General features: G+C 58.1%; 2 protein-coding genes across 3 annotated transcripts in view; both read left to right on the top strand.

Annotated features, from left to right (window-relative positions):
- Ano1 (anoctamin 1) overlaps nt 1–5,766 on the top strand; it is a 140,351-nt gene extending 134,585 nt beyond the window's left edge. The window contains 2 exon segments of the mRNA XM_077797374.1: nt 2,294–2,399; nt 4,147–5,766. Of these exon segments, the coding sequence (XP_077653500.1) occupies nt 2,294–2,399; nt 4,147–4,401 (361 nt within the window). The 3' untranslated portion in view covers nt 4,402–5,766.
- A 6,347-nt stretch (nt 5,767–12,113) lies between these two features.
- On the top strand, nt 12,114–18,476 carry Fadd (Fas associated via death domain). Of its 2 annotated transcripts, XR_003303074.2 has the most exons (3): nt 12,114–12,464; nt 14,865–16,862; nt 18,162–18,476. XR_003303074.2 is itself a non-coding variant. In XM_026414151.2 (2 exons), exons 1-2 carry the CDS (start codon nt 12,179–12,181, stop codon nt 15,203–15,205), a joined length of 627 nt encoding a protein of 208 aa, XP_026269936.1. In that variant the 5' UTR covers nt 12,114–12,178; the 3' UTR covers nt 15,206–16,936. The 2 variants fall into 2 exon arrangements, 1 of the variants encoding a protein (XP_026269936.1); XM_026414151.2 differs by lacking the exon at nt 18,162–18,476 and having other exon boundaries at nt 14,865–16,936.
- Nucleotides 18,477–19,700: the final 1,224 nt, after the last annotated feature.

Here is a 19,700-nt window from a genome sequence, read left to right as displayed (position 1 = left end):
GCTCGCAGTCCCCACGGGGAGACCTGTTCCAATAGAAAGCCCTGGTGTGAGTCTTGCAGCCTGTCTTGGGCCACATGCCTATCCCTGAACAATAGCCATGGCCAGGGCTCCAGGACTCTCGCTGGCCAGGCCTGGAGAGGGGTGGCAGTCAGGAAATGGGGATCTTAAGGAAACCTGGGGTGTTGTGGCTTGAACAAGGCCCCCTAGGAGGGGCAGGGCAAAGCAGGGGCGTCTGGACAACAGGCTGCCGCTCTTGTTCTCCAGGTCAGGTGCTCAGGGCTCGAAGGGAGAGCAGCTCGGGATGACTGAGGCAGAGCCCAGATGCCCTGCACCAGTGCTGGGGACCTCAGTGCCCGCCCGGGGAGGGACAGAGGGTCCCAGAGGTAGCTTGGCCCCTCTCCTGCCCCTCCTCTGGGGCCTCCGCCTCCACCGCACGCCCCGGAGCTGGCTCTCCTGCCCCCGGCCGTTGAGCACATGGAAGGGGCTGGGAAGGACCGCTGGGGCCCGTGGTGCTGGCAGTCACAGAATAAAATGGACATGCTTATCCCACGTGCCCCTGTCAAGGCAGGGCCTGTGCACTTGGGACCCCCCAGCTGGGTCTGCCAACCAGGGGACCATTTCCAAACACCCGCCCGCGCAGCTGCTTCTGGTGCACAGAGGCGGGTAACGCCCCACGGGCTCTTCAGCCACGCTGGGCCTGTGGACAGCCTTTCCCCAGGATCCTGGGAGGGCTGGGAGCAGGTGCCCAGCATCACCAGAGTCGGAGCCCATGCCGCGGGGCAGGGGAAAGATCAGATCCCGGGCTCAGCTTCCACAAAACGTCCACAAACCGTCAGAAAGCTGAGAGATTTCAAGGGGAGCCGTCTTTAGGCAGGCCTGTCTGTAGGCGTCCAGGGGACCTTAGTCACAAGGAAGTCCCAGGATGACTGGCACCAGCTCGCCACCTGCTGGCCTCCTCCAGAACTGCACCGGGGAGCTGGCAGCCAAGGAGGGCTCTGGGGACCCGGGCACCTGGGTGCAGGAGCTGACTGCAAAGGCTGGCCTCCTGGAGACTGCCAGGGCCACCCTGTCACATGGCACAGCACCTCTTGTGTCCCCGTTGAGATCCCATGCCAGCCGACGCTCAACTCTAGTAGAAGCCCGCTCTAGGCCCGAGGCCTGGTTCACCCATTTCCGTAAGATCAGGCGAGGCGGGCAGCAAGCCAAGGAGGCCAATTTAAAAGGCCACCGAGCGAGGCTTTTTTAGACTCACTGGATCAGTCCACAGAGTGGACAGGAGAGGGTCTGAGATTTTATGGGGCTCACGGCAGGAAGGCGGGGGGCTTGGGAAAGGAAAGAGGATTTTTAGGGTCCCTTGTCTGGCTGGAGTTGGTCAGGGAGCTGGCTGAACTCCAGGATCGGCCGGGGGTCCTGCTGATTGACAGGCGCTAGTCAGGAGATCTCGCTGATTGACAGGCGTTCCGGCCGGCGCCTGACTGATGTTTCTTTCCCTTGCGGGCTGCTTTGTTCTAAGTCACCGCCACCCACCTGACAACTTCTACAAACCGCTACGTGGATGACTGTTTGTGAGAAACTAGTAAGGGGGTGCACCTGGAGTGCCGGTTTCTTCCCGGCCAGTGGCACGTAAGATAGGGCAACAAGAAGACAGGGAGTTTATCCACGTGGACTCTTGCGACAGTCCTGACCGTGGTGAGGATTTCTGGAGAAGCTTAGCTAAGGTGTCTTTTGGGGGCCCTACAGACACAGGTCCCCACAGGCTCGGGGCATCTCCAGGTCTCTGTAGACGAGTTGGGACCGTGGTAGGGCCTCGGGGGACCTGTGTGGGGGCCGGCTCTCCCTGTGGGACACCCAGGGGCACTGTCTGAACCCGACCAGGCGGATGGGGACACGTGTGACTCAGAGCTGCTGAGGGTTGTGCCCCCTGTTGGGGTGCTGGGCCGAACCCTCACTCCCTCGGCCTCAGAGGAGAAGTGGTTTCCAAACCGTGTTCCGTGGACACCTCCTGGAGTTTGGTGGAGGTCAAGGGTGGACTCGAGGGCAGGCCACCCCACTCCCACGTGGGGCCCTGAGGTTTCAGGAGAGATCACTTTTTTTAAAAAGGCTCAACTGTTCCCAAGTCTGGACACTTCTGAAGCAGAGGGACACGGAGCTTACCTCTGGAGGCCACAGCTGGGCCCACAGGGGCACATCCTCCAGCAGGCACAGACGCCCCAGGCCGTGAGCAAGGCCCCCCACCATCCCTCCCGAGCTGCCCAGAGCCCGCGCCACGCCTAAGACCTGCCTCCCCCGACAGGTACAAGGACTACCGCGAGCCCCCGTGGTCGGAACACAAGTACGACGTCTCCAAGGACTTCTGGGCCGTCCTGGCAGCCAGGCTGGCCTTCGTCATCGTCTTCCAGGTGTGTGGCCCTGCCCCCTGGAGGGTTGAGGAGGAGGCACTGGGAGAGGGCCCTGTGCCCACGGTCAATGCCAGGCTCTGGAGACCCCTCCAGGCAGGCGGAGATGCTGCTCTGGGACGCCCGAGAGGGACGCCCGGCCAGCCTCGGCACTCGCAGCCCCCCTGAGGGAACCGGGAGGGATGTGCGCCTGCAGGGCTCTGGGCCCAGCTGGGAGGGTGGGTGGTCCTGAGAGCCTGCAGGAAGGGGAGGCCGCACCCCGTCCTGCCTTGGTCTCCACATTTCAGCACAGTGGCCAGGAGACCAAGGGCTCTCATGACCCTACCCCCAGCAGTAAAGGGACCTGGCCCCTCCAGCCAGTCTCTGGGGAGGGGGACAGAGATGACCCCTGAGGCCAGAGGGCCGTGGAGCAGGCCCCAGACTGGGAGCAGCCAGAGGACTGGCGGCTAAGGTGGCACGGACGCCCCAAGACACGTGGGCACCTCTAAGACTCTAGCCACCTGCGTCCTCGTGGGAGGATGGTCCGGCCAGGAAGGTGGTGGCCCAGAGCCCAGAAACAGGAAGCTCCAGACCTGGGTTCTGCCAGCCCTGCCCTCCACCTGCCCCAGGGTGGGCAGAACCTGCCCTCCACCTGCCCGAGGGGTGGGCAGTCCCTGCACTCCACCTGCCCCAGGGTGGGCAGTCCCTGCACTCCACCTGCCCCAGGGTGGGCAGTCCCTGCACTCCACCTGCCCCAGGGTGGGCAGTCCCTGCACTCCGAGCTCAGAGCCCGTCCCGCCAGAGCCCGGGGCCAGGGTTCCTGGCTGTGGGAGGCCCCTCAGGGAAGGGGCTGAGCAGGAGGCCTTGTGGCCACAGTGGGGGCTGCAGCTGCCAGAAGGGGGGCAGCTGTGGGCCACCGGCCTTGTCCCAACAGGGGCCACTTTCTCAGCTGGAGGGACATTCAACCAACAACAGGATTTCTGGTTTTTCACAAAAACCAACTTAACCCACATCCTAGTCTCCAAAATGTCCCATCCCAGGCAGCCAATGTCAGCCATGGTGACAGTGCAGGGCCGGGGTGCAGCAGAGCCCCTTCCCTAAGGCCCCCAACACTCACGGTTACATTTAGTGGCACGTGAGCCATTTGAAGCCTTCCAGCCGAGGCACCAGAGTTATTCAGGGAAGTTTTCAATCCATATTCACTCAAGAAAGTCCACCCAAGCGGGGCACAGTGGGGCACGGAGGTGCACGCCTGCAATCCCAGCAACTCAGGAGGCTGAGGCAGGAGGATCACAGGTTGGAGGCTAGCCTCAGCAATTTAGTGAGGCCCTGTCTCAAAAAGAATAGACGGGGATGTGGCTCAGTGGTCGAGCACCCCTGAGTCCAATTCCCAGTAACACCGCCCCCCAAGAAAAAAAGTTCCACAGGGATTCCTGGAGGGCCTGTGGGTAATTATTGCCTCACTTAGACCTTCTGGGAAACTGACACCCAGAGCAGCCAAGGGCTGTGCCCAGGCCAGGAGAACAGGGTGGGGCTCTGCCAGGTGGGAGCAGGGAGAGAGGTGGGGCAGGTGACAGGTAGGAGCAGGGAGAGGGGTGGGGCAGGTGACAGGTAGGAGCAGGGAGAGGGGTGGGGCAGGTGACAGGTAGGAGCAGGGAGAGGGGTGGGGCAGGTGCACAGGAAGAGCAGAGAGTGGTCAGGCGGGGCGGACGGGTGGGGCGCCCTTCCCAGTGGCATCCTTCCCGCCCTGTGGTGACGGTCCCCCTTGCAGAACCTGGTCATGTTCATGAGTGACTTTGTGGACTGGGTGATCCCGGACATCCCCAAGGACATCAGCCAGCAGATCCACAAGGAGAAGGTGCTCATGGTGGAGCTGTTCATGAGGGAGGAGCAGGGCAAGCAGCAGCTTCTGGACACGTGGATGGAGAAGGACCGCGACGGCGAGGAGCCCTGCAACCACCACAGTGCCACGCCCCGCCCCGACGGCCTGGGCCCTGGCGGCGCGTACCGCGGGGGCATGCTGTAGCTGCGGCGCTGCGGGCGGCGGCTTCCCGACGGGGGCGCCTGGGGTGGGCGCACTTTGCCCCTCCAGGGCCCTGTGGCTCCCAGGAACATGGAGGGCCACTTTCTGATGGGACATTTTTCTCTCTTCTTTCTGTTTTTCTCCTGTTTTTGCACAAAGCCATTATGCAGGGATTTTTTTTATCGTTAGTATTCAAGGTGAACCCACGTGATGGCTGGTGGTGGGCAACAGCGGGCCAAGGCGGGCGCTTCGCAGGGCCCTCAGCGGGCCAGGGTCCCCTTCGCAGCAGGGAGAGAGCAGAGGCCCTAGAAATCATCTGTTCCTCTGACCGATGCCTTAAGACAGGTGAAAGATGGTCTCCACGGCCTCCGGCCCGAGCTGGAGCCAGGTTTGGGGAAGAACAGAGAGGCTGAGAGGGACTGTGGGCCACAGGTCAGAGAAGCCCAGGACTGTGATCCCGACTCCTTCGGTGAGCACGGAAGCTGAGGCACTCTGCTCAGAGAGGTGCCTGGCCCTGGCCACACAGGGCATGGGGGCTCCCGTCCATCCTTGGAGCCCAGGGGTGCAGGTGTCCTGATTAAGCCATAGCTGACCGGCACCCCGGCGCCAGCCTCACACCCTGGGGTGCTGGGCTGACATCAGTCGATGTCCTTTTGTGAGATGAGACCAGGGTGACAGGGAGGTGGGCAGGGGAGATCACCTCCAAGGTGATCTGAAGGAGGTTCAAGGGCATCACCAAGTCCTAAGGCTTCTGAGAGTCACTCAAAGCTTTAGAATACTTCTTGGTTTTGTTTAGTTGTTTAAAACTAAACTGCGGGATGTGGAGGATTTTTTTTTTTCTGTAGCTCAAGGTGGAAGTTTATTAGTTAACCAAGTATCATTGAGAGGAATTTCAAATACTGTTACTACCAAAGATTTTTATTAATAAAGGCTTCTATTTTGGTAACATTTCTCTATATTTACTCACGGGAATGTCTCTGATGGACAATGATCATTTTAAAAGCTTGTAGATAAAAAAGTTCTCATAAATGATATGAGTGATCTAAATTTGCACTGGTTATACTAACCAATTATCTGAAATGTCTCAAGCACCAAGAAACAAAACGTTTCATCAAGGCCAAGGAGAAAATCTCCATGGTGTGTTTGAGCGTTTCCTGGTGGTGAAATTGACATTCCTGCAGTTGACTGGCGGTGATCGGAGCCCCTCCAGGGGACAGGTCTTCCTTATTTGCTAAAATCAAACTGATGCTTCTATTTTCTCTTGTACAGTAGGAGTTTCAGATGGAGTTTTTGTATATAAATATTGTGTTAAGAATTAGGTGACTACCAAAATTCCTTTTATGGAATCCATTTTTTAAAAAACTGAATGTACACAAATCCACAGAGGACTGTGGCTGAATATTCATTTAAATAAATTTGAAAACACAATGCTCTCCTTACTTGAGTGCTGCCTTCATGACCTGTGCCCCAGGACACTCCAGAGGCTCCCCAAAGTCGGCGACATGTCCTCGCTTGAGGCTGCACGTTTGGGTGTGATTGACCAGGAAGGTGTGTTTCCTGTGCAAGTTGTCCTAGGTGTTCCTGGGACTTCAGCTCCTGCGTGTGTGTCCGCGTGCGAGTGTGGCTGCTCATGTGCGTGCCCAGGCCTGTCTGTGCACACATGTGTGAGTGTGCACCCGCTGGCGTGTTTGTGGCCTTGCCTCTGCTGGACCCGGGCGTGCGCACACGTGCTCGCCTGCACTCTGGGCCTGCGTGCAGCGGCTCGCGTTTGCTTTCGTGGTCTCAGGCTTCGCACCGTGGAACCCACACACCTGCCAGCACTGAGTGCGCACGCACGTCCTGGTGTCCGCTCGCGGGAGGTGTCACGCCAGCTCACCAGGCTCTTGCGGGCTCCTGAATCCACAACCCAGCACTTTGGTACTTAACTCAGTTAAATTTCCCAAACCTTTTGGGGAGCCCCCTGGGATTGCCAGGGTACTCACGAGGGCAAGCGAGGACACTTTAAGCGCCACCCGTGGCCACCATCATGCCAGTAAAGCCTGGCGACGTTTACCCCCAGCACCCGGGAGCCCCGGCCCCGCCGTGGCCTCCGGTGCCCCATAGTACCGGCGCGGAGCTCAAGTCCAGCGCGCCACAGGGGAGGACACGCCAGGTGGGCACTTGCCAGGTAAGGCCGGGACGCAGCGCTCGGGGACACGGCCCTGCGCGGGGAGGGGAGCTGCCAACAGGCACGCCCCTTCCCTCTGGGATGACCCTGCGGAGCGAGTCGGATGCTGGACCAGAAAACTAACCCTGGAACCGAAAGATTGGAGACCGAGGAAGGGATGCTCAGGACAAAGTGGCAAGGGCTCTGAGTGTCAAGAGAGTGGCCTAGTTGGTCAGCAAAGCCCTCACGACTGAGCAAAGAGGGGCCAGAAACAAAGCCCTCAGGTCTGACCTCCTGGGTTCCCCCAAAGAACCGGGTCAGGCAGAGGGAACTGTCGTGCAGAGGTCCTGAGGCAGAGAGTAGGTTCCAGGAGTGGGGGGTGCGGGTGGACGGCTTGCTGATCCGTGTGGCAGCGGGTGGAATAGGAACCGTGGGCCTGGCCGAGGGTTCGCTGCCTTGGCAGCTGTAAGGTAGCCCTTCAGCGGGAGGCAACTCGGAGAAATGTGTAGAGAAATGCAGGCCTGCAGGAGGGCCAGGGCAGAGAGACCTGGGACCTGGCCATGAAAAAGCTTCGGCCAGCCAGTGCCATCATTTTAGATGGGAACAGAGATGGCCAGGGCTCTGCTGCCCACATGGCTACATGACCTTCCTTCCGTCCAGACTCGGGCACCAAGGACCACTGGAGTCTCTACAGCGGGTCCTGGGGCCTCGTGGGTGGGAGGTAGGTCCCAAGGCCTGGACTGGCCCAGCTGCACACAGCCCCGGAAGAGGGATTGAGCCCCAAGGGTGGAGGCTGCTGCAGGAGGCCACCTCCCAAGGTGGGCTCAGCACTTGTTAATTTTTTTAATTTCCCACATATTTTTTAAAATCCAAGGAAATATACATCCAAAATCCAGATTCGCATGTTCTACTGAAAAGCCACCTGATTCTGCCCCCCTGCCATGGTGTCACTCTGGTATCTGACAGCTGTCCTCCAGCTGCCCCACTGCCACCCTCCCCCCCGCCGCCAGGCATGACTGTCCACAGGCTGGGGGACAGCTGGGGCTGGCCCTCCTGGAGTCACCAGCCTTGCTACATAAGCCTTGGGCCAAGGTCCCAGTCCTTGGTTCAGGACCAGCTGTGAGAATCCCTGGAACACCTTAGCCAAGGTCTGTGCCTGGGACAGGGCAGTCCCCACCTAAGGCCGAGATCAGAGCCTGCCCCACACACCCCAACTCCCACATACACTCATCTACAGGTCTCCAGGAACCACGCGTGAGTCCCTAAAATGACCCCACCACAGGGGGTCTGTCACCATGCATCAGACAGTACTCGTGTACCTGTCCACATTGTGTGGACACCACAGGAAAAAAGGAGAATGAACACTTGACAGGCCAGGAGGGGGCACCTGGTACAGCGCCAGGCACAGGCAGGGCCAGGAAGTGCTGGGTGAATAGGGAGGGAGCAGGTGATGGGTGAATGGGTGGGTGGGCGGGTGGATGGGCAGACCAGCAGTGGGTGGGGGTGGAGGGATGACAGATGGATGGGGGATAGCTGGAGGATGGGTGGGTGGGTGGGTGGACAGATGGATGGACAGACAGGTGGGTAGATGGATGGATGAGTGGATGGGTGGATAGATAGATGGATGAGTGGATGGACAGGTGGATGGATGGATGGATAGATGGATAGATGGATGGGTGGATGGGTGGATGGATGAATGGGTGGATGGGAGGATAGATACATGGATGGGTGGATGGACAGGTGGATGGGTGGATGGGTAGATGGACAGGTGGATGGATAGGTGGATGGATGGATGGATAGATGGATAGATGGGTGGGTGGGTGGATGGCTAGATGGGTGGATAGATGGATGGATGGACAGATGGATGAGTGGATGGATGAATGGGTGGATGGACAGGTGATGGATGGATGGGTGGGTGAATGGGTGGGTAGCTGGAGGATGGGTGGATGGGTGGAGGGGGGATGGGTGGATGGATGTATGGGTGGGTAGATGGGTAGATGGGTGCATGGATGGATGGATGGACGGGTGGAAGGCAGACAGACTGGCAATTTGACCTTCCGCCCTTCAGCTGAGTGGACCTCAGGCTCAAGCTAGCCCACGAGCCAATGGAAGGAGCATGGGGGCACGTGGAGGGCTAGCTCCATGCTCACACAGCCCTGCTCGTCACAGCCTGTGGAGAAGGGGGTGTCTGGAAGCCCTGGAAGCCCTGCCTGGGCCAGCACAGGCTCCTTCGGGGTCTCCAGGTGGGACGGTGCGTGCTGCCCCTGCCAGAAGCCTGCCGGGAAGGCGGCCACAGGCAAAGGATGTGTCCAGCAGGCGCTCAGGTCTGACCCCCTCGGTCCCACCAAGGAACTGACTCTGCGGTGTTTGTTCCCCGCTTTCCTCCCCCTCCCCTCCCCTCTTCCCTCTGTCTCCCCCTCACACTTTATCGGTGAGTACAGCAGTCACCAGAGTGTGGCAATTAACTTCTCTGCAACGCAGCGTCTGCAGCCGGGACTGAAGCAGACCGCCGGGGTCCAGAGGTGTCTGCCCTCCCTGTCCCTCCCAGTCACCCCCATGCTGATGTCCAGGGAAGAAACGACCTTGCCTGCTTCTTCCTGCTGGTGGCTGCTGCCCCCTGCTGGCAACCTCGGGAGCTGCTCTTGGGGAGGGACGAGGAGTCGGCAAAGGACCACAAACCCCACAGCTTAAGACAACCCAAAAGCATTACCCTGCGGCTCCGTGGCTGGGATGTCCCGCGTGGGCCTCGCTGGGCTAAAGTCAAGGTGTCAGCAGGGCTGGTTTCCCTGGAGGTCCAGGGTGCAGCCTGTGCCTAGCCTTGCCCAGCTGCGGGGAAGCCCCTCCAACAAAAACCAAAATACTTTTGAAGGAAACGGAGGATTGAGGATCCGTGGATTCTGGAGGCAGTCCCTCTGCAGGAACCAGAGAGACCAAAGCAAACAGAGAAAGAGGCAGGAAGGTCACCCTGGGAGGGGCTGAGGCGGAACGGGGGAACCCGGAAAGGGAGACGCCCGCAAGGTGCTCGCTCTCCTGTCTGCCTTTCTTGGAAAGGCACCAAGTGAGAGAAAAATACACAAACACAACCGTCAAAATCGCGATGTGCAGGCCGGGGCGGAGACCTCTGTGGGGCAGCTTGTGAGTGGCCTTCAGTGACTCACGAGCCCCGAGCCCTATAAAAGTCCCCCCTGCACAGGGTCCACACACTGGAACCACCAGTCCCCCCAGGCTGGAAGGAACCTCACCTCAACCTGCACCTTACCTTAAAGACCAACGTAAAGGGGGTCATGGATTTATGCAATTATACCAGAAAATAGAGAAAAAATGTGGGGGTCTAAGGTTAGGCAAAGAGATCTGAAACTTGCTACCACAATCCATAATGGGAAACAGCAATCAGTCAGACCTTGTCAAAACAGGGAACTTGCACTGTGGAAAGCCACCGGGAAGACAGAGCCGAGCCACAGAGGTGGAGGCCGGGGGGCCGACTGAGGAAGGGGTGTGCCAACAGAGCCCCATCACAGTCCTAGCCTGCAGCTTGTTTGAAAATGTCTTTGAGCGTTGCTTAAAGGCCAGCTGGGTGCTTGGAGCCTCTCCCCTCACAAGAGGCTCCTGGTTCACCTGCTGCCTCCCAAGGCTCGCTCTCAGCCTCCTTCCCGCACTCTTCCACGTCCCACTGCCCCTTAGTGGTGGACACCCTGGACCGAGCCACAGGCCAGTTTCTCTGCCTCTCTCATGGATGACCTGATTCTGTAGGTGCTTAAAATACCATTTATCTGCAGAGGACTCCCAAAATTCAATCTCTGGCCCAGATCTCTGTCCTAACCCTTGACCTGGGCAGCCCCTGCCCAACAGCTCTACCGAAAGGTCTAATAGGCACCTTGTGCCCCTAACCAGCCCTTGCTCTTCCTCCAAGCCTGCCCCACCCCACCCCTTCCCTGCTTCAGTCCAGGAAGGCACCAGCCTTCAAACCCAGCAAAGCCTCCTACTTCCTCTTGGTTACACCCCTGCCCCAAGTGCAAAGAAGACTGGCTGCTGCGTTCTCAAGCTCCTGCTGTGCCTGCACCCCCTGGTCCGGGCACCCGCATCTTTGGTGGGGGTGATTGCAGAGTGTCTTGACTTCTACTGGCTGATCAGAGGGACTCTGTAAAGACGTAATTCAGTGTTCAAAATCCAAAAAGTGGCCAGGCACGGTGGCACACACCTGCGGCTCGGGAGGCTGAGGCAGGAGGATGGTGAGCTCAAAGCCAGCCTCAGCAAAAGTGAGGTGCTAAGCAACTCAGTGAGACCCTGTCTCTAAATAAAATACAAAATTGGGCTGGGGATGTGCTCAGTGGTCAGGGCCCCTGAGTTCAATCCCCAGTACCCCCTCCAAAAAAAAAAAAAATAGCCAAAAAGTGGAAACAAATTAAATCTTCCCCTGAGAGAAATTGTGACTGAGCATGAGTTCAGCCTGGAGAAGGAGGTTCTAAGCTGAACCCGGAAACAGCCGGTCCTCTACCACCAGCAGGCAGATTTACAGACAGAAAGGTCAGCGGTGCTGGGCTGGAGCAGGGAGGGCCCCTGACAGAAAGTGCCGGAGGGGTTCCTGCTGGTGATGGAAATGCTCCAGGATTAGACCACAAGGAACACCTTGAGCCGAACCCTCCCAAGGGGTGAACTCTATGACCTGGATTTTAACCCCACTCAGAAAACGTCAGGGTAACTCAGTTGGTCTCGCCCTTCTGTCCACACTCTGCAGGGAAACTGAGTCCTGGGCCAAGGCCCCTCCTCACTGACACCCTCCTGGCGCCCACCACCTCTCCCCACAAGGCCTGCCTCTTGCTGCTCCTGGGACCTCAGCCCTGTCCCCCTTGGCCGTGTCCCACAGGGAGGCCCCCTCTGCCCGCTGGCCACCATTCTCTCCGGTGGCATTGGGAATGGACACCTAGTATCGGCATGTTTCCGGGGTCCGCTGCGCTCGCTGGCACCTGGAATGGGTGCTCAGAGCAGGGCGACACCTGTGTTGGCTTGTCGCTGGGATGAGGACACTGCACCTCCTCTCTTGTCATTTCTAACCACAGCCACCCCATGTGCAAACACCGCCCGATTGCCTCCCTGGTCCTCAGCTGACCTGGTGCTAGGACAAACCTTTCCCCAGCCCCGACAGAAGGCCTCAGGGATGCTCTCGTGAGTAGCCCTACCTTCAAACCAAAGAAACCTCTCAGTAGTGTTCTTTGGGTTTTCCCCCCACACAGATGTCCCCCGGATCCCTCCAGAACGCACTTCCAAGCTCGGTGAATGTTGGTGTAGAACGGTAACAGGTCTGACGTGACGTGGCCTAGCAACCCTACACCCGGGGCTCGCGGTTGCCGTCCCAGCACACAGCAGGGTTGCGCCGCGCTCGGCAAACCCACCACCTCCCAGACTTGCCCGCGCAGGCTCTCAGGGACCCACAGCCACCCGCAGGGCGCAGGCGCAGAGGCCGCCGCCAGCCCAGGCGGAAAAGGCTTCGGCGCGCGCCCTACGCCTGCGCCAAGCCTAGAGCTCTCGCGAGAAGTTGAGCCGGAAGACTGACGGCGACTTCCGGGTTCGGATCGGAAACCCGAGTGCCGGGGGCTGGGTGGGCGCGGGGCGTGCAGGCTGCTCGCCGGCGCCGCCATGGACCCCTTCCGGGTGCTGCTGCACTCGGTGTCGGCCGACCTGTCCAGCGGCGAGCTGACCGAGCTCAAGTTCCTGTGCCAGGGGCTAGTGGGCAAGAGGAAGCTGGAGCGCGTGCAGCGCGGCCACGAGCTCTTCGAGGTGCTGCTGGAGCAGAAGGACCTGGAGGCCGAGCACACCGGGCTGCTGCGCGACCTGCTGGCCTCGCTGCGGCGCCACGACCTGCTGCAGCGCCTGGACGACTTCGAGGCGGGGGCGGCGGCGGGGGCCGCGCAGGAGGAGGCAGGTGAGCGCCGGGGCCCCGCCGCGGGCGCAGGGCCGGTTCGCCCCTCAGTGGACTCCAAGTCTCTTGGCTCCTGCTCTTTGCCAGGTGTTCTGGGAACCACTCTGGGGCAGGGGTGGCAGATGGGCAAACCCAAACCCAGAGAAGTCAGCCCACCCGAGGTTGCAGGGCCTAGATGCCCACCCCTGGCCTGCAGTGTTTTCCCCACCCCACTTTTTCCAGGTGAATTAGAAAACTCACTGAAGAAAAAGGACCGTGAGTGACCGGGTGGGGTAGAGTGGAGAAAATGGGCAGAGGTCAGATAGCCTGCTGCATCCGGTCGTCCGCCTCCGGCACGGTGCCCCGCTGACCCCCTTCCTGGCCGTGGGAGACCAACACCACCCCTTGGTAGCTCTGACCCAGTGTTCCCACGTGCCACCGACGGCACACTTGACTTGTTCGTTTGTGAGTTAGATACTCTTATTTCCCATCTTTCTAGCCATCTTTCAGAGGAGAGGACAGTGGCTCACAAGTGTAAGTTCTTGCCTAAATGCACAGCTGACAGCAGATCTGGGATGCACCTAAGGCCGTCTGGCCTGGGGTGGGAGGTGCAGGCTGAAGTCTGAAACTGAAACTGGAAGTGCTGTGAGAGCCAAAATGTTTTGAGAAGCCACAAATGGAAATTTTCATGCACAAAGTTATTTACAATGTTGTATAGAGTTACCTTCAGGTTTACATACGAAGCATAGATATGAAAACAAGAATTTCATGTGTGTACTTGGGTCTTCCCCAAGATACCTCATGACACTTACGCAGGTACTCAGAAATCAGATAAGGTTTTTGCCCTACACCGCCTTTTCAAAGGAGTCCGCTCTGAGCAGCCCCTCTCCATTCTCCCCTTTGGCTTGCTGGGGTGCCAGGAGTAAGAGACCAGTGTATACCTAGGGTCCCTCAGCCCCTGAGCCTGGGAGTTTAGTGCTTCAGGGACACCCTGCAGACTACAGGCTGTGGCCTGGAATCAACGGATCAGTCAGTCTGCCTGACAGTGCGTAAACAGGTGACACTGTGGTTGCGCTGCGCTGCGGTGCGCTGCACTGCACTGTCGAGGGCTATCGGTTAGAATTTCATACACACACAGTGTTGGACAAACAGAAAGGATCAGAAAAAATGATGTTTTCAAGGATATTTAGCAATGAGGAAAGTGTTGATAAAGGACAGCCTCAAAAATAGACTCGGTACCTTTTTAGATGACACGTATGTGTCTGTGTTTGATGTTAACTGTAGTCTTGTAATTACTGTGTTGGAGGAAACATACCAGGTCGACAGCAGTTCAGAGTGGGTTGATGCTGTGTGTGGTGCACTTTTTCCTACAAAAGGCAGTTTAACATCATGGACTCTGGCACAGGGTGACAGGGTTTTGAACTGCAGCTCAGTCAGTTTCTAGCTGTGTGACATCAAGATATTCACTTAACATCCCTGTGCCTTAGTTCCTCGTCTTTCCAAATGATCACAGCAACAAGTGCTTTCAGGGGGCTGGAGGAGTGGGCTCACCTGCTGACAGTGAGAGCAGCTGTCTGGTACCCTCCCGCACTGCCTTGTCCTGCCTGCTCCCCTACGCACACACTCCTGAAGCTGCTTATTGGGCTCATAGCGCTCTGCTTTCTGATCTCAGTAGTGGCTTTGCAGCAGGGAGTGGAGTAGCCAGGGACCAAAGTCTAGTGGTCAGTTGGTGTAGCTTCCAAAATAAGAACTAGGGTGTGCACTGTTGTCCCGGGACTGCCATGACAAATTTCACAAGCTTGGAGGGTTAAACTGTAGGAATCTATTATCATGTAATCTAGAGGCCAGAAATCTGCAAAGGTCAGGTGTCGGCAGGGGTCACCCTTGCCTCTCCCAACTTTGGGTGACCCGTCCCTCCTTGCCTCTCCCAACTTTGGGTGACTCCCAGCATCTTTAATCTGTGGCCGCGTCCCTCCAGCTCTCCCTGCATGGTCACTAGATGTAGGGCCCACCCAGATACTCCAGGTGAACTCCTCTCAAGATGTTCCCTTACATCTGCAAGGATCTTTTTTTCCAAATAACATTTTCAATTCCAGGGACTTGAGTAGACATAGCTTCAGGAGATTGCCCTTGGACTCGCTGCAGATTAGGACTGGGAACAGCCCCACTCTCTTCCCAGCTCTCCGCCCCTCAGTTCCCCTGTCCTAAGCAGGCAGCTCACTGAGTCCCACGGGGGCTGCCTTGGGAATTGAGGTCCATCTCAGGCTCTCTGTGACAGTCCCTGAGCTTCTCGGTGGCTTTCACCTCCGTGCAGGCCTTGTGTGTAGGTGATCTGCCTGCTCAGAACTCGGGTCAGCCCAGGGAATCCTGTGGGGGTCAGGGGTGCTCCCCAAACCTCCAGTGAGTCTTGTTCTTTCCCCCCAGATCTGCACGCTGCCTTCAGCATCATATGTGATAATGTGGGGAAAGACTGGAGGAGACTGGCTCGTCACCTTGGAGTTTCTGACGCCAAGATCGATGGAATTGAGGAGCGATACCCCCGCAACCTGGCAGAGCGGGTGCGGGAGTCGCTGAGAGTGTGGAAGAGCAGCGAGCGGGAGAAGGCCACAGTGGCCGGCTTGGTCGAGGCGCTCAGGGCCTGTCGGATGAACCTGGTGGCCGACCTCGTGGAGGAGGAGCAGCTGGCCCGGCGGCTGCAAAACGGGAGTGACGCTGTGTCCCCAGTGCAGTGGGACTCAGACGCTCACACCTCAGAAGCTCCTTGATGGGGCTGCCGTTCTCCTTGGGGACCATGGGAGGGACTTGATTCTCTGTACCATGCCCAGCACTGGGCAGTCCCATCAGGAGCCAGGCAGAGGGCTCCCCCTCAGAGCCATGCTGCAGCTTCACAGTTAAAGCTGCGTTTCCTGAGCCCCTCCTCTGCCAGGCAGAGCCTGGAGTGCGGGTGAGGGAGGGGGCTTCTGTATCTTCACTCAGTGAACGCCAACCAGAGACTCGCAGCTTTGGGCACAAAGGCACTCGTTCAGATTGAGTCCTACCTGTTCTTCAGGTGAGGAAACGGGTTAGAGGGAGGTCAGAACCGGGACAGCGCATCTGGCTCCGGAGAAGGGCCTTCTAACCAGCGTGTCCCACTGTGACTCCACCGTGGACAAAAGGCACATTTTGTCCCATTCTTTGAGGCGACAGGGTAGACCTGGACACCAGCACGAGGTGCTGTCCTGGTCCAGGAGTCAGGACACCTGGCTGACTCACAGAGCGGCAACAGCAGGGCCGTGAGGGTGACCACAGTGACGCCTGTGGAGTGCTCCCAGGAACGTGCACAGCCGAGCTCCGCCAAGTCAGTTCTCGTGAGGAGCCGGTTCCCGGGTCGCAGGTGGCTGTTCTGTGTCAGAATTACCATCCAGGCGGTCATGGCCTAGCAAGGGGCAAGACCCTGGACCTCCAGAGCCCTCCACTGAAGCCAGTGCCTTTACCTGGAGCCCTCCAGGTGCCTCTGGAAACCAGTTAGGTCAAGAGCCTGTTTCCTGAAGAGGTCACGTCACAAAGAACTCCCACTCCCGACGATGACTTTCTCACGTCACGTATTCTGAGGGGGTCGGTCCAGCTCGTGTCAGCAGCTCGTCCTGGGCTCTCCCTGTGGAAATGGCGGCAGGATTATCTCATAGCTCACTCACCACTAGCCAGAGTATTGACCTAAGCCAAAGGTGATCTGCAGAAGGCAGGTCTGCCACCTGTGGGACCTGCCTGTGCCTGCCAGGCATGGTTATGGTTCTGGAATGTTCCCCAGGAGCTCCCACGTTGAAGACTGTTAGCAGTGCCCAGGAGTGGTGCTTTTACCAGGAATGGGTCGGCCAGGCGTGTGGCGCAGGCCTGTCATCCCAGGGACTTGGGCGGCGGAGGCAGGGTTGGAAGCTTGAGACCAGCCTCAGCAACTGAGCAAGGCTCGAAGTGACCGAGGAAGACCCTGTCTTGAACTCAAAGGGTAGGGATGCGACCTGGTGGTTAAGAACCCCGAGTTTGAGACCCAGCACCAAAAAAGAAAAGTGGCACGGATCACGTGGCTTTAACCTCACCAGTGGATTCACCCGTTTAGCGTGTCTAATGGTTGAGGTGTGAAGTGCCCCCAAGCTCCTACGTGAGACAGTGCAGGGAAGTTCAGAGGTGAAATGCACCTAGTCAGTGTGTTGATCCCCTGATAAGGGTTGACTGGGTGGTGACTGTGAGCGGGTCGGGTGTGACAGGACAGGTGGGTCCCTCGAGGTGGGCTTCTGGTTGGTCCTTGGTGAAAGAACTTTCTCTCTGCTTCCTGACTGTCCTCTCCTGAGCCGCCTTCCTCCACCACACTCTTCCACCACGATGTCCTGCCTCACCTCCGCCCAAAGCAGTGGAGTCCGCTGTCTATGGACTGACACCTCCTAAACCGTGAGTGCCAAATAAACTTTTCTTCCTCTAAAATCGTTCTCGTCCCGTCTTTTGGTCGCAGGGCAAAAAAGCTGGACTGAAACACGTTGGTACCGAGAAATGGGTTGTTGCTGTGATTAATGGTTCAGAAGCTTTGGAGCTTTTTGGAATTTGTGGGAGCAATTTGAACAGTTTAGAGATGCAAACTGGAGAAGTTTTAGATTGTTGTAAGCCAGGCTCAATATGCGATTCTGGTGGGAGCTCAGAAAACCAGGATGCCAAGAGGCTGCAGGCAGTGAGCCTGCTCAGGAGGCCTCAGAGCAGGAGGAGGACTCTTGGAAATGGGTCTAGAGACCGTTCACAGGACGCCCTGGCTAGGAAGACATCAGCCTGTGTTCCATGTCCTGAGACTTGGTGAGGTTGAATTCAGTCTGGCAGTAGAAATCTCTAGGCAGCACAGCTTTCGTGTGGAGGCGTGGGTATTGTCGGCAGCTTCTAGCAAGTTTATTGTGAGAATCGGGAACAGAAAGCAAAAAGATTTTAAAAACTTGCAATTTGGCCAGAAAACTTTGAGTAAAACCGAGGTCAAGGAAGGTGTGGTGTTGAACACAATACAGCCGCTAAACACTAAATATTTTACCTAGAAATACTAGGAAAGATGGTTCGAGGGCATCTTAGGAACTGGCAAGATATCACCCATCTGAGGCTCAAGGGTGTAAGAATAAAAATTCCTTTGTTTTGAGACCAGTGGACACCCTGCCTGTACAGGGGCCCTGGGAAGTTTTTCAGCATGCCCAGCCCCCCAGCACTCATGCTGCTGCCGCCAGGATCCCCGGAGGCTTGGCTGCTGCTCGAGGTGGTGGCAGACCTTGGTGTCAGCACGGGGTGCTGGTTCTGCAGGATGCAGGATGCTAGCGTTGGGGTCCTGCAGGCTTCTGCTGAGCTAGCACGTGGGAGGCCAGGCAAGGTGCTGAGGTCAGAGCCCTGTCACTGAGCAGGGACGAGAGGGAGGCTGTGGAAGTGAAGCCAGCGCTGCAGTGAGGACCCCAGGGTAGGCCAGGAGTGGGGACTGTCTACTGAGAAAAGCTGCAGGCAGTGGATAGAGGCAGCCCAGAGGGTCCCCACAGGCTGCGCCTGCTAAGGCCAGGAGCCGCGCCGCACTGGCCCTGTGGAGCCCACATCCTGCCGCCACATGCCTGGGTGCCAGGCGTGGACTCCAGGGACTCGCTTGGTCCCCATCTCTCTGCATCCTCACTCTTTTCTTTGCCATTGTGTATGGGGAGCATTTGACACACTTTTGATTTTTTTTTTTTTTTACAGGCTCACAGCCAGGAGTTTGCCTTAAATCTCCGAGATGCTGAAACTATTAAGAGTGGGGATTCACCAGATGTCGGGGTGCACACCTACAATCCCAGCAGCTTGGGAGGCTGAGGCAGGAGTAGTGCAAGTTCGAGGCCAACCTCAGCAATTTAGGGAGGCCTTAAGTAGTTTAATGAGACCCTGTCTTACAAAAAAAAAATCAAAAAGGGCTGGGGATGTGGCTTAGTGCTGAAGTGCCCTGGATTAATCCCTGGTCCTAAAAAGAAAAAATAAAGCAAAAAGACCTAGGATTCATGGGAGTAGACTGACGTTGCGTTGTGGGGTGAGCGTGCCCTGTTTTTCAGGGCAGGGAGAGTGTTACAGTCTGAACCTCACTAGGTTGCTAAGGCTGACCTCAAACTTGGAATCCTCCTGCCTCAGCCTCCCAAGTCACCAGTATGACGGGCATGCGCCCTGTGCCTGGCCTCGGAGACGGTGTCCGTCCCTGGCCCCTTGCTCTCGATTGCTCCCTCCTGCCTCCCTCCCCGCTGCCCGGAGCTGAGAGCTTTCCCCCACTGTGCCCTCCCGCCATGGTGTTCCCTGGGGGGCAGGTGTTGGGTCATCATGGTAAAAAGCTGACGGACACAGGTGGTGCACCCTGCGGTCGCGCAGTCAGTGAGACCCTGTCTCAGGACTGAAAGGTGGGAGCACCCCGGGCATAGTGCAAAAAATTTTAAGAAGCTGAGTGGCCATTCTTTGTCCCAGTTGTCCATGTATGACCTTGGGGAAGCCACATGTGCCATGCCGTGCCACCTTGGCTTTGGAGGGCTGAGATCTCAGCCAGGGTCCTGCCCCACTAAGCTCTGGGCTCCTGCCCTTGCCCTCTGGGCCTCCCAGGATGCAGTTAGCCCAGGGGAGGAGCAGGACTTTGGAGCAGATCCAGGCTCCCTCCTGGCCTTTGGTGACCTGTCTTGTGACTTGACTCCACCCAGGATGAGGCGTAAGGTGAGTCCCCACACTCAGGTCCTCTGCTGGGCCACGCTGCTGTCCACACTCCCAGGACGGGGAGGAGATGGGCCAGCTCCTGGCAGCAGAGCAGGGAGCTTAGTGACCTGGGGCAGGCTTGCAGAAGACACTGCCCAGGAGGTGGGACTTGGAGCCAGACGGGAGCTTCCCCTTGTGCAGCCACCACCACTGGGTGCTGCAGACACAAGGCTGCACTGAAGGTAGCTGGGCACTAGTCCCCCGGAGGGCGAGTGTTAGGCCCATGTGGCTCTGTGGCAGAGGCTGGCCTGCCTGCCAGAGGCCAAGGGTCCCTCTCCAGAACGGACAGGGAAGCCTGGGAGAGTGTTGACGGGTGACGCTGCCTGCTGCGTTCTCATTCTCTAGAGTGTGCACCACAGGTGGAGAAATCGGTGGCACCTGGCCGGTGTGGGATGGGAGCCATGGCCTGTGGTCTGGCCCGGTTCAGGTCCAGGCTCTGCCCTCGGGGGTCCTAAAGGGCCGGCAGTAAATAGCAGTTGCTTCCCACAATCTGTACGCCTCGTTTCTCAGACACCT

This window comes from Urocitellus parryii, chromosome 4, assembly GCF_045843805.1.
Source record: "Urocitellus parryii isolate mUroPar1 chromosome 4, mUroPar1.hap1, whole genome shotgun sequence".
Taxonomy (NCBI): Eukaryota; Metazoa; Chordata; class Mammalia; order Rodentia; family Sciuridae; genus Urocitellus; species Urocitellus parryii.
Note: the sequence above shows the minus strand (reverse complement) of the source record. Positions and strands in the feature narration are given on the sequence as shown.

Coding starts and splice junctions, on each gene's coding strand:
- Fadd (XM_026414151.2), top strand. CDS start 12,179: ATGGACCCCTTCCGGGTGCTGCTGCACTCGGTGTCGGCCGACCTGTCC. Junction 12,465..14,864: donor GGCCGCGCAGGAGGAGGCAG/GTGAGCGCCGGG, acceptor CTTTCCCCCCAG/ATCTGCACGCTGCCTTCAGC.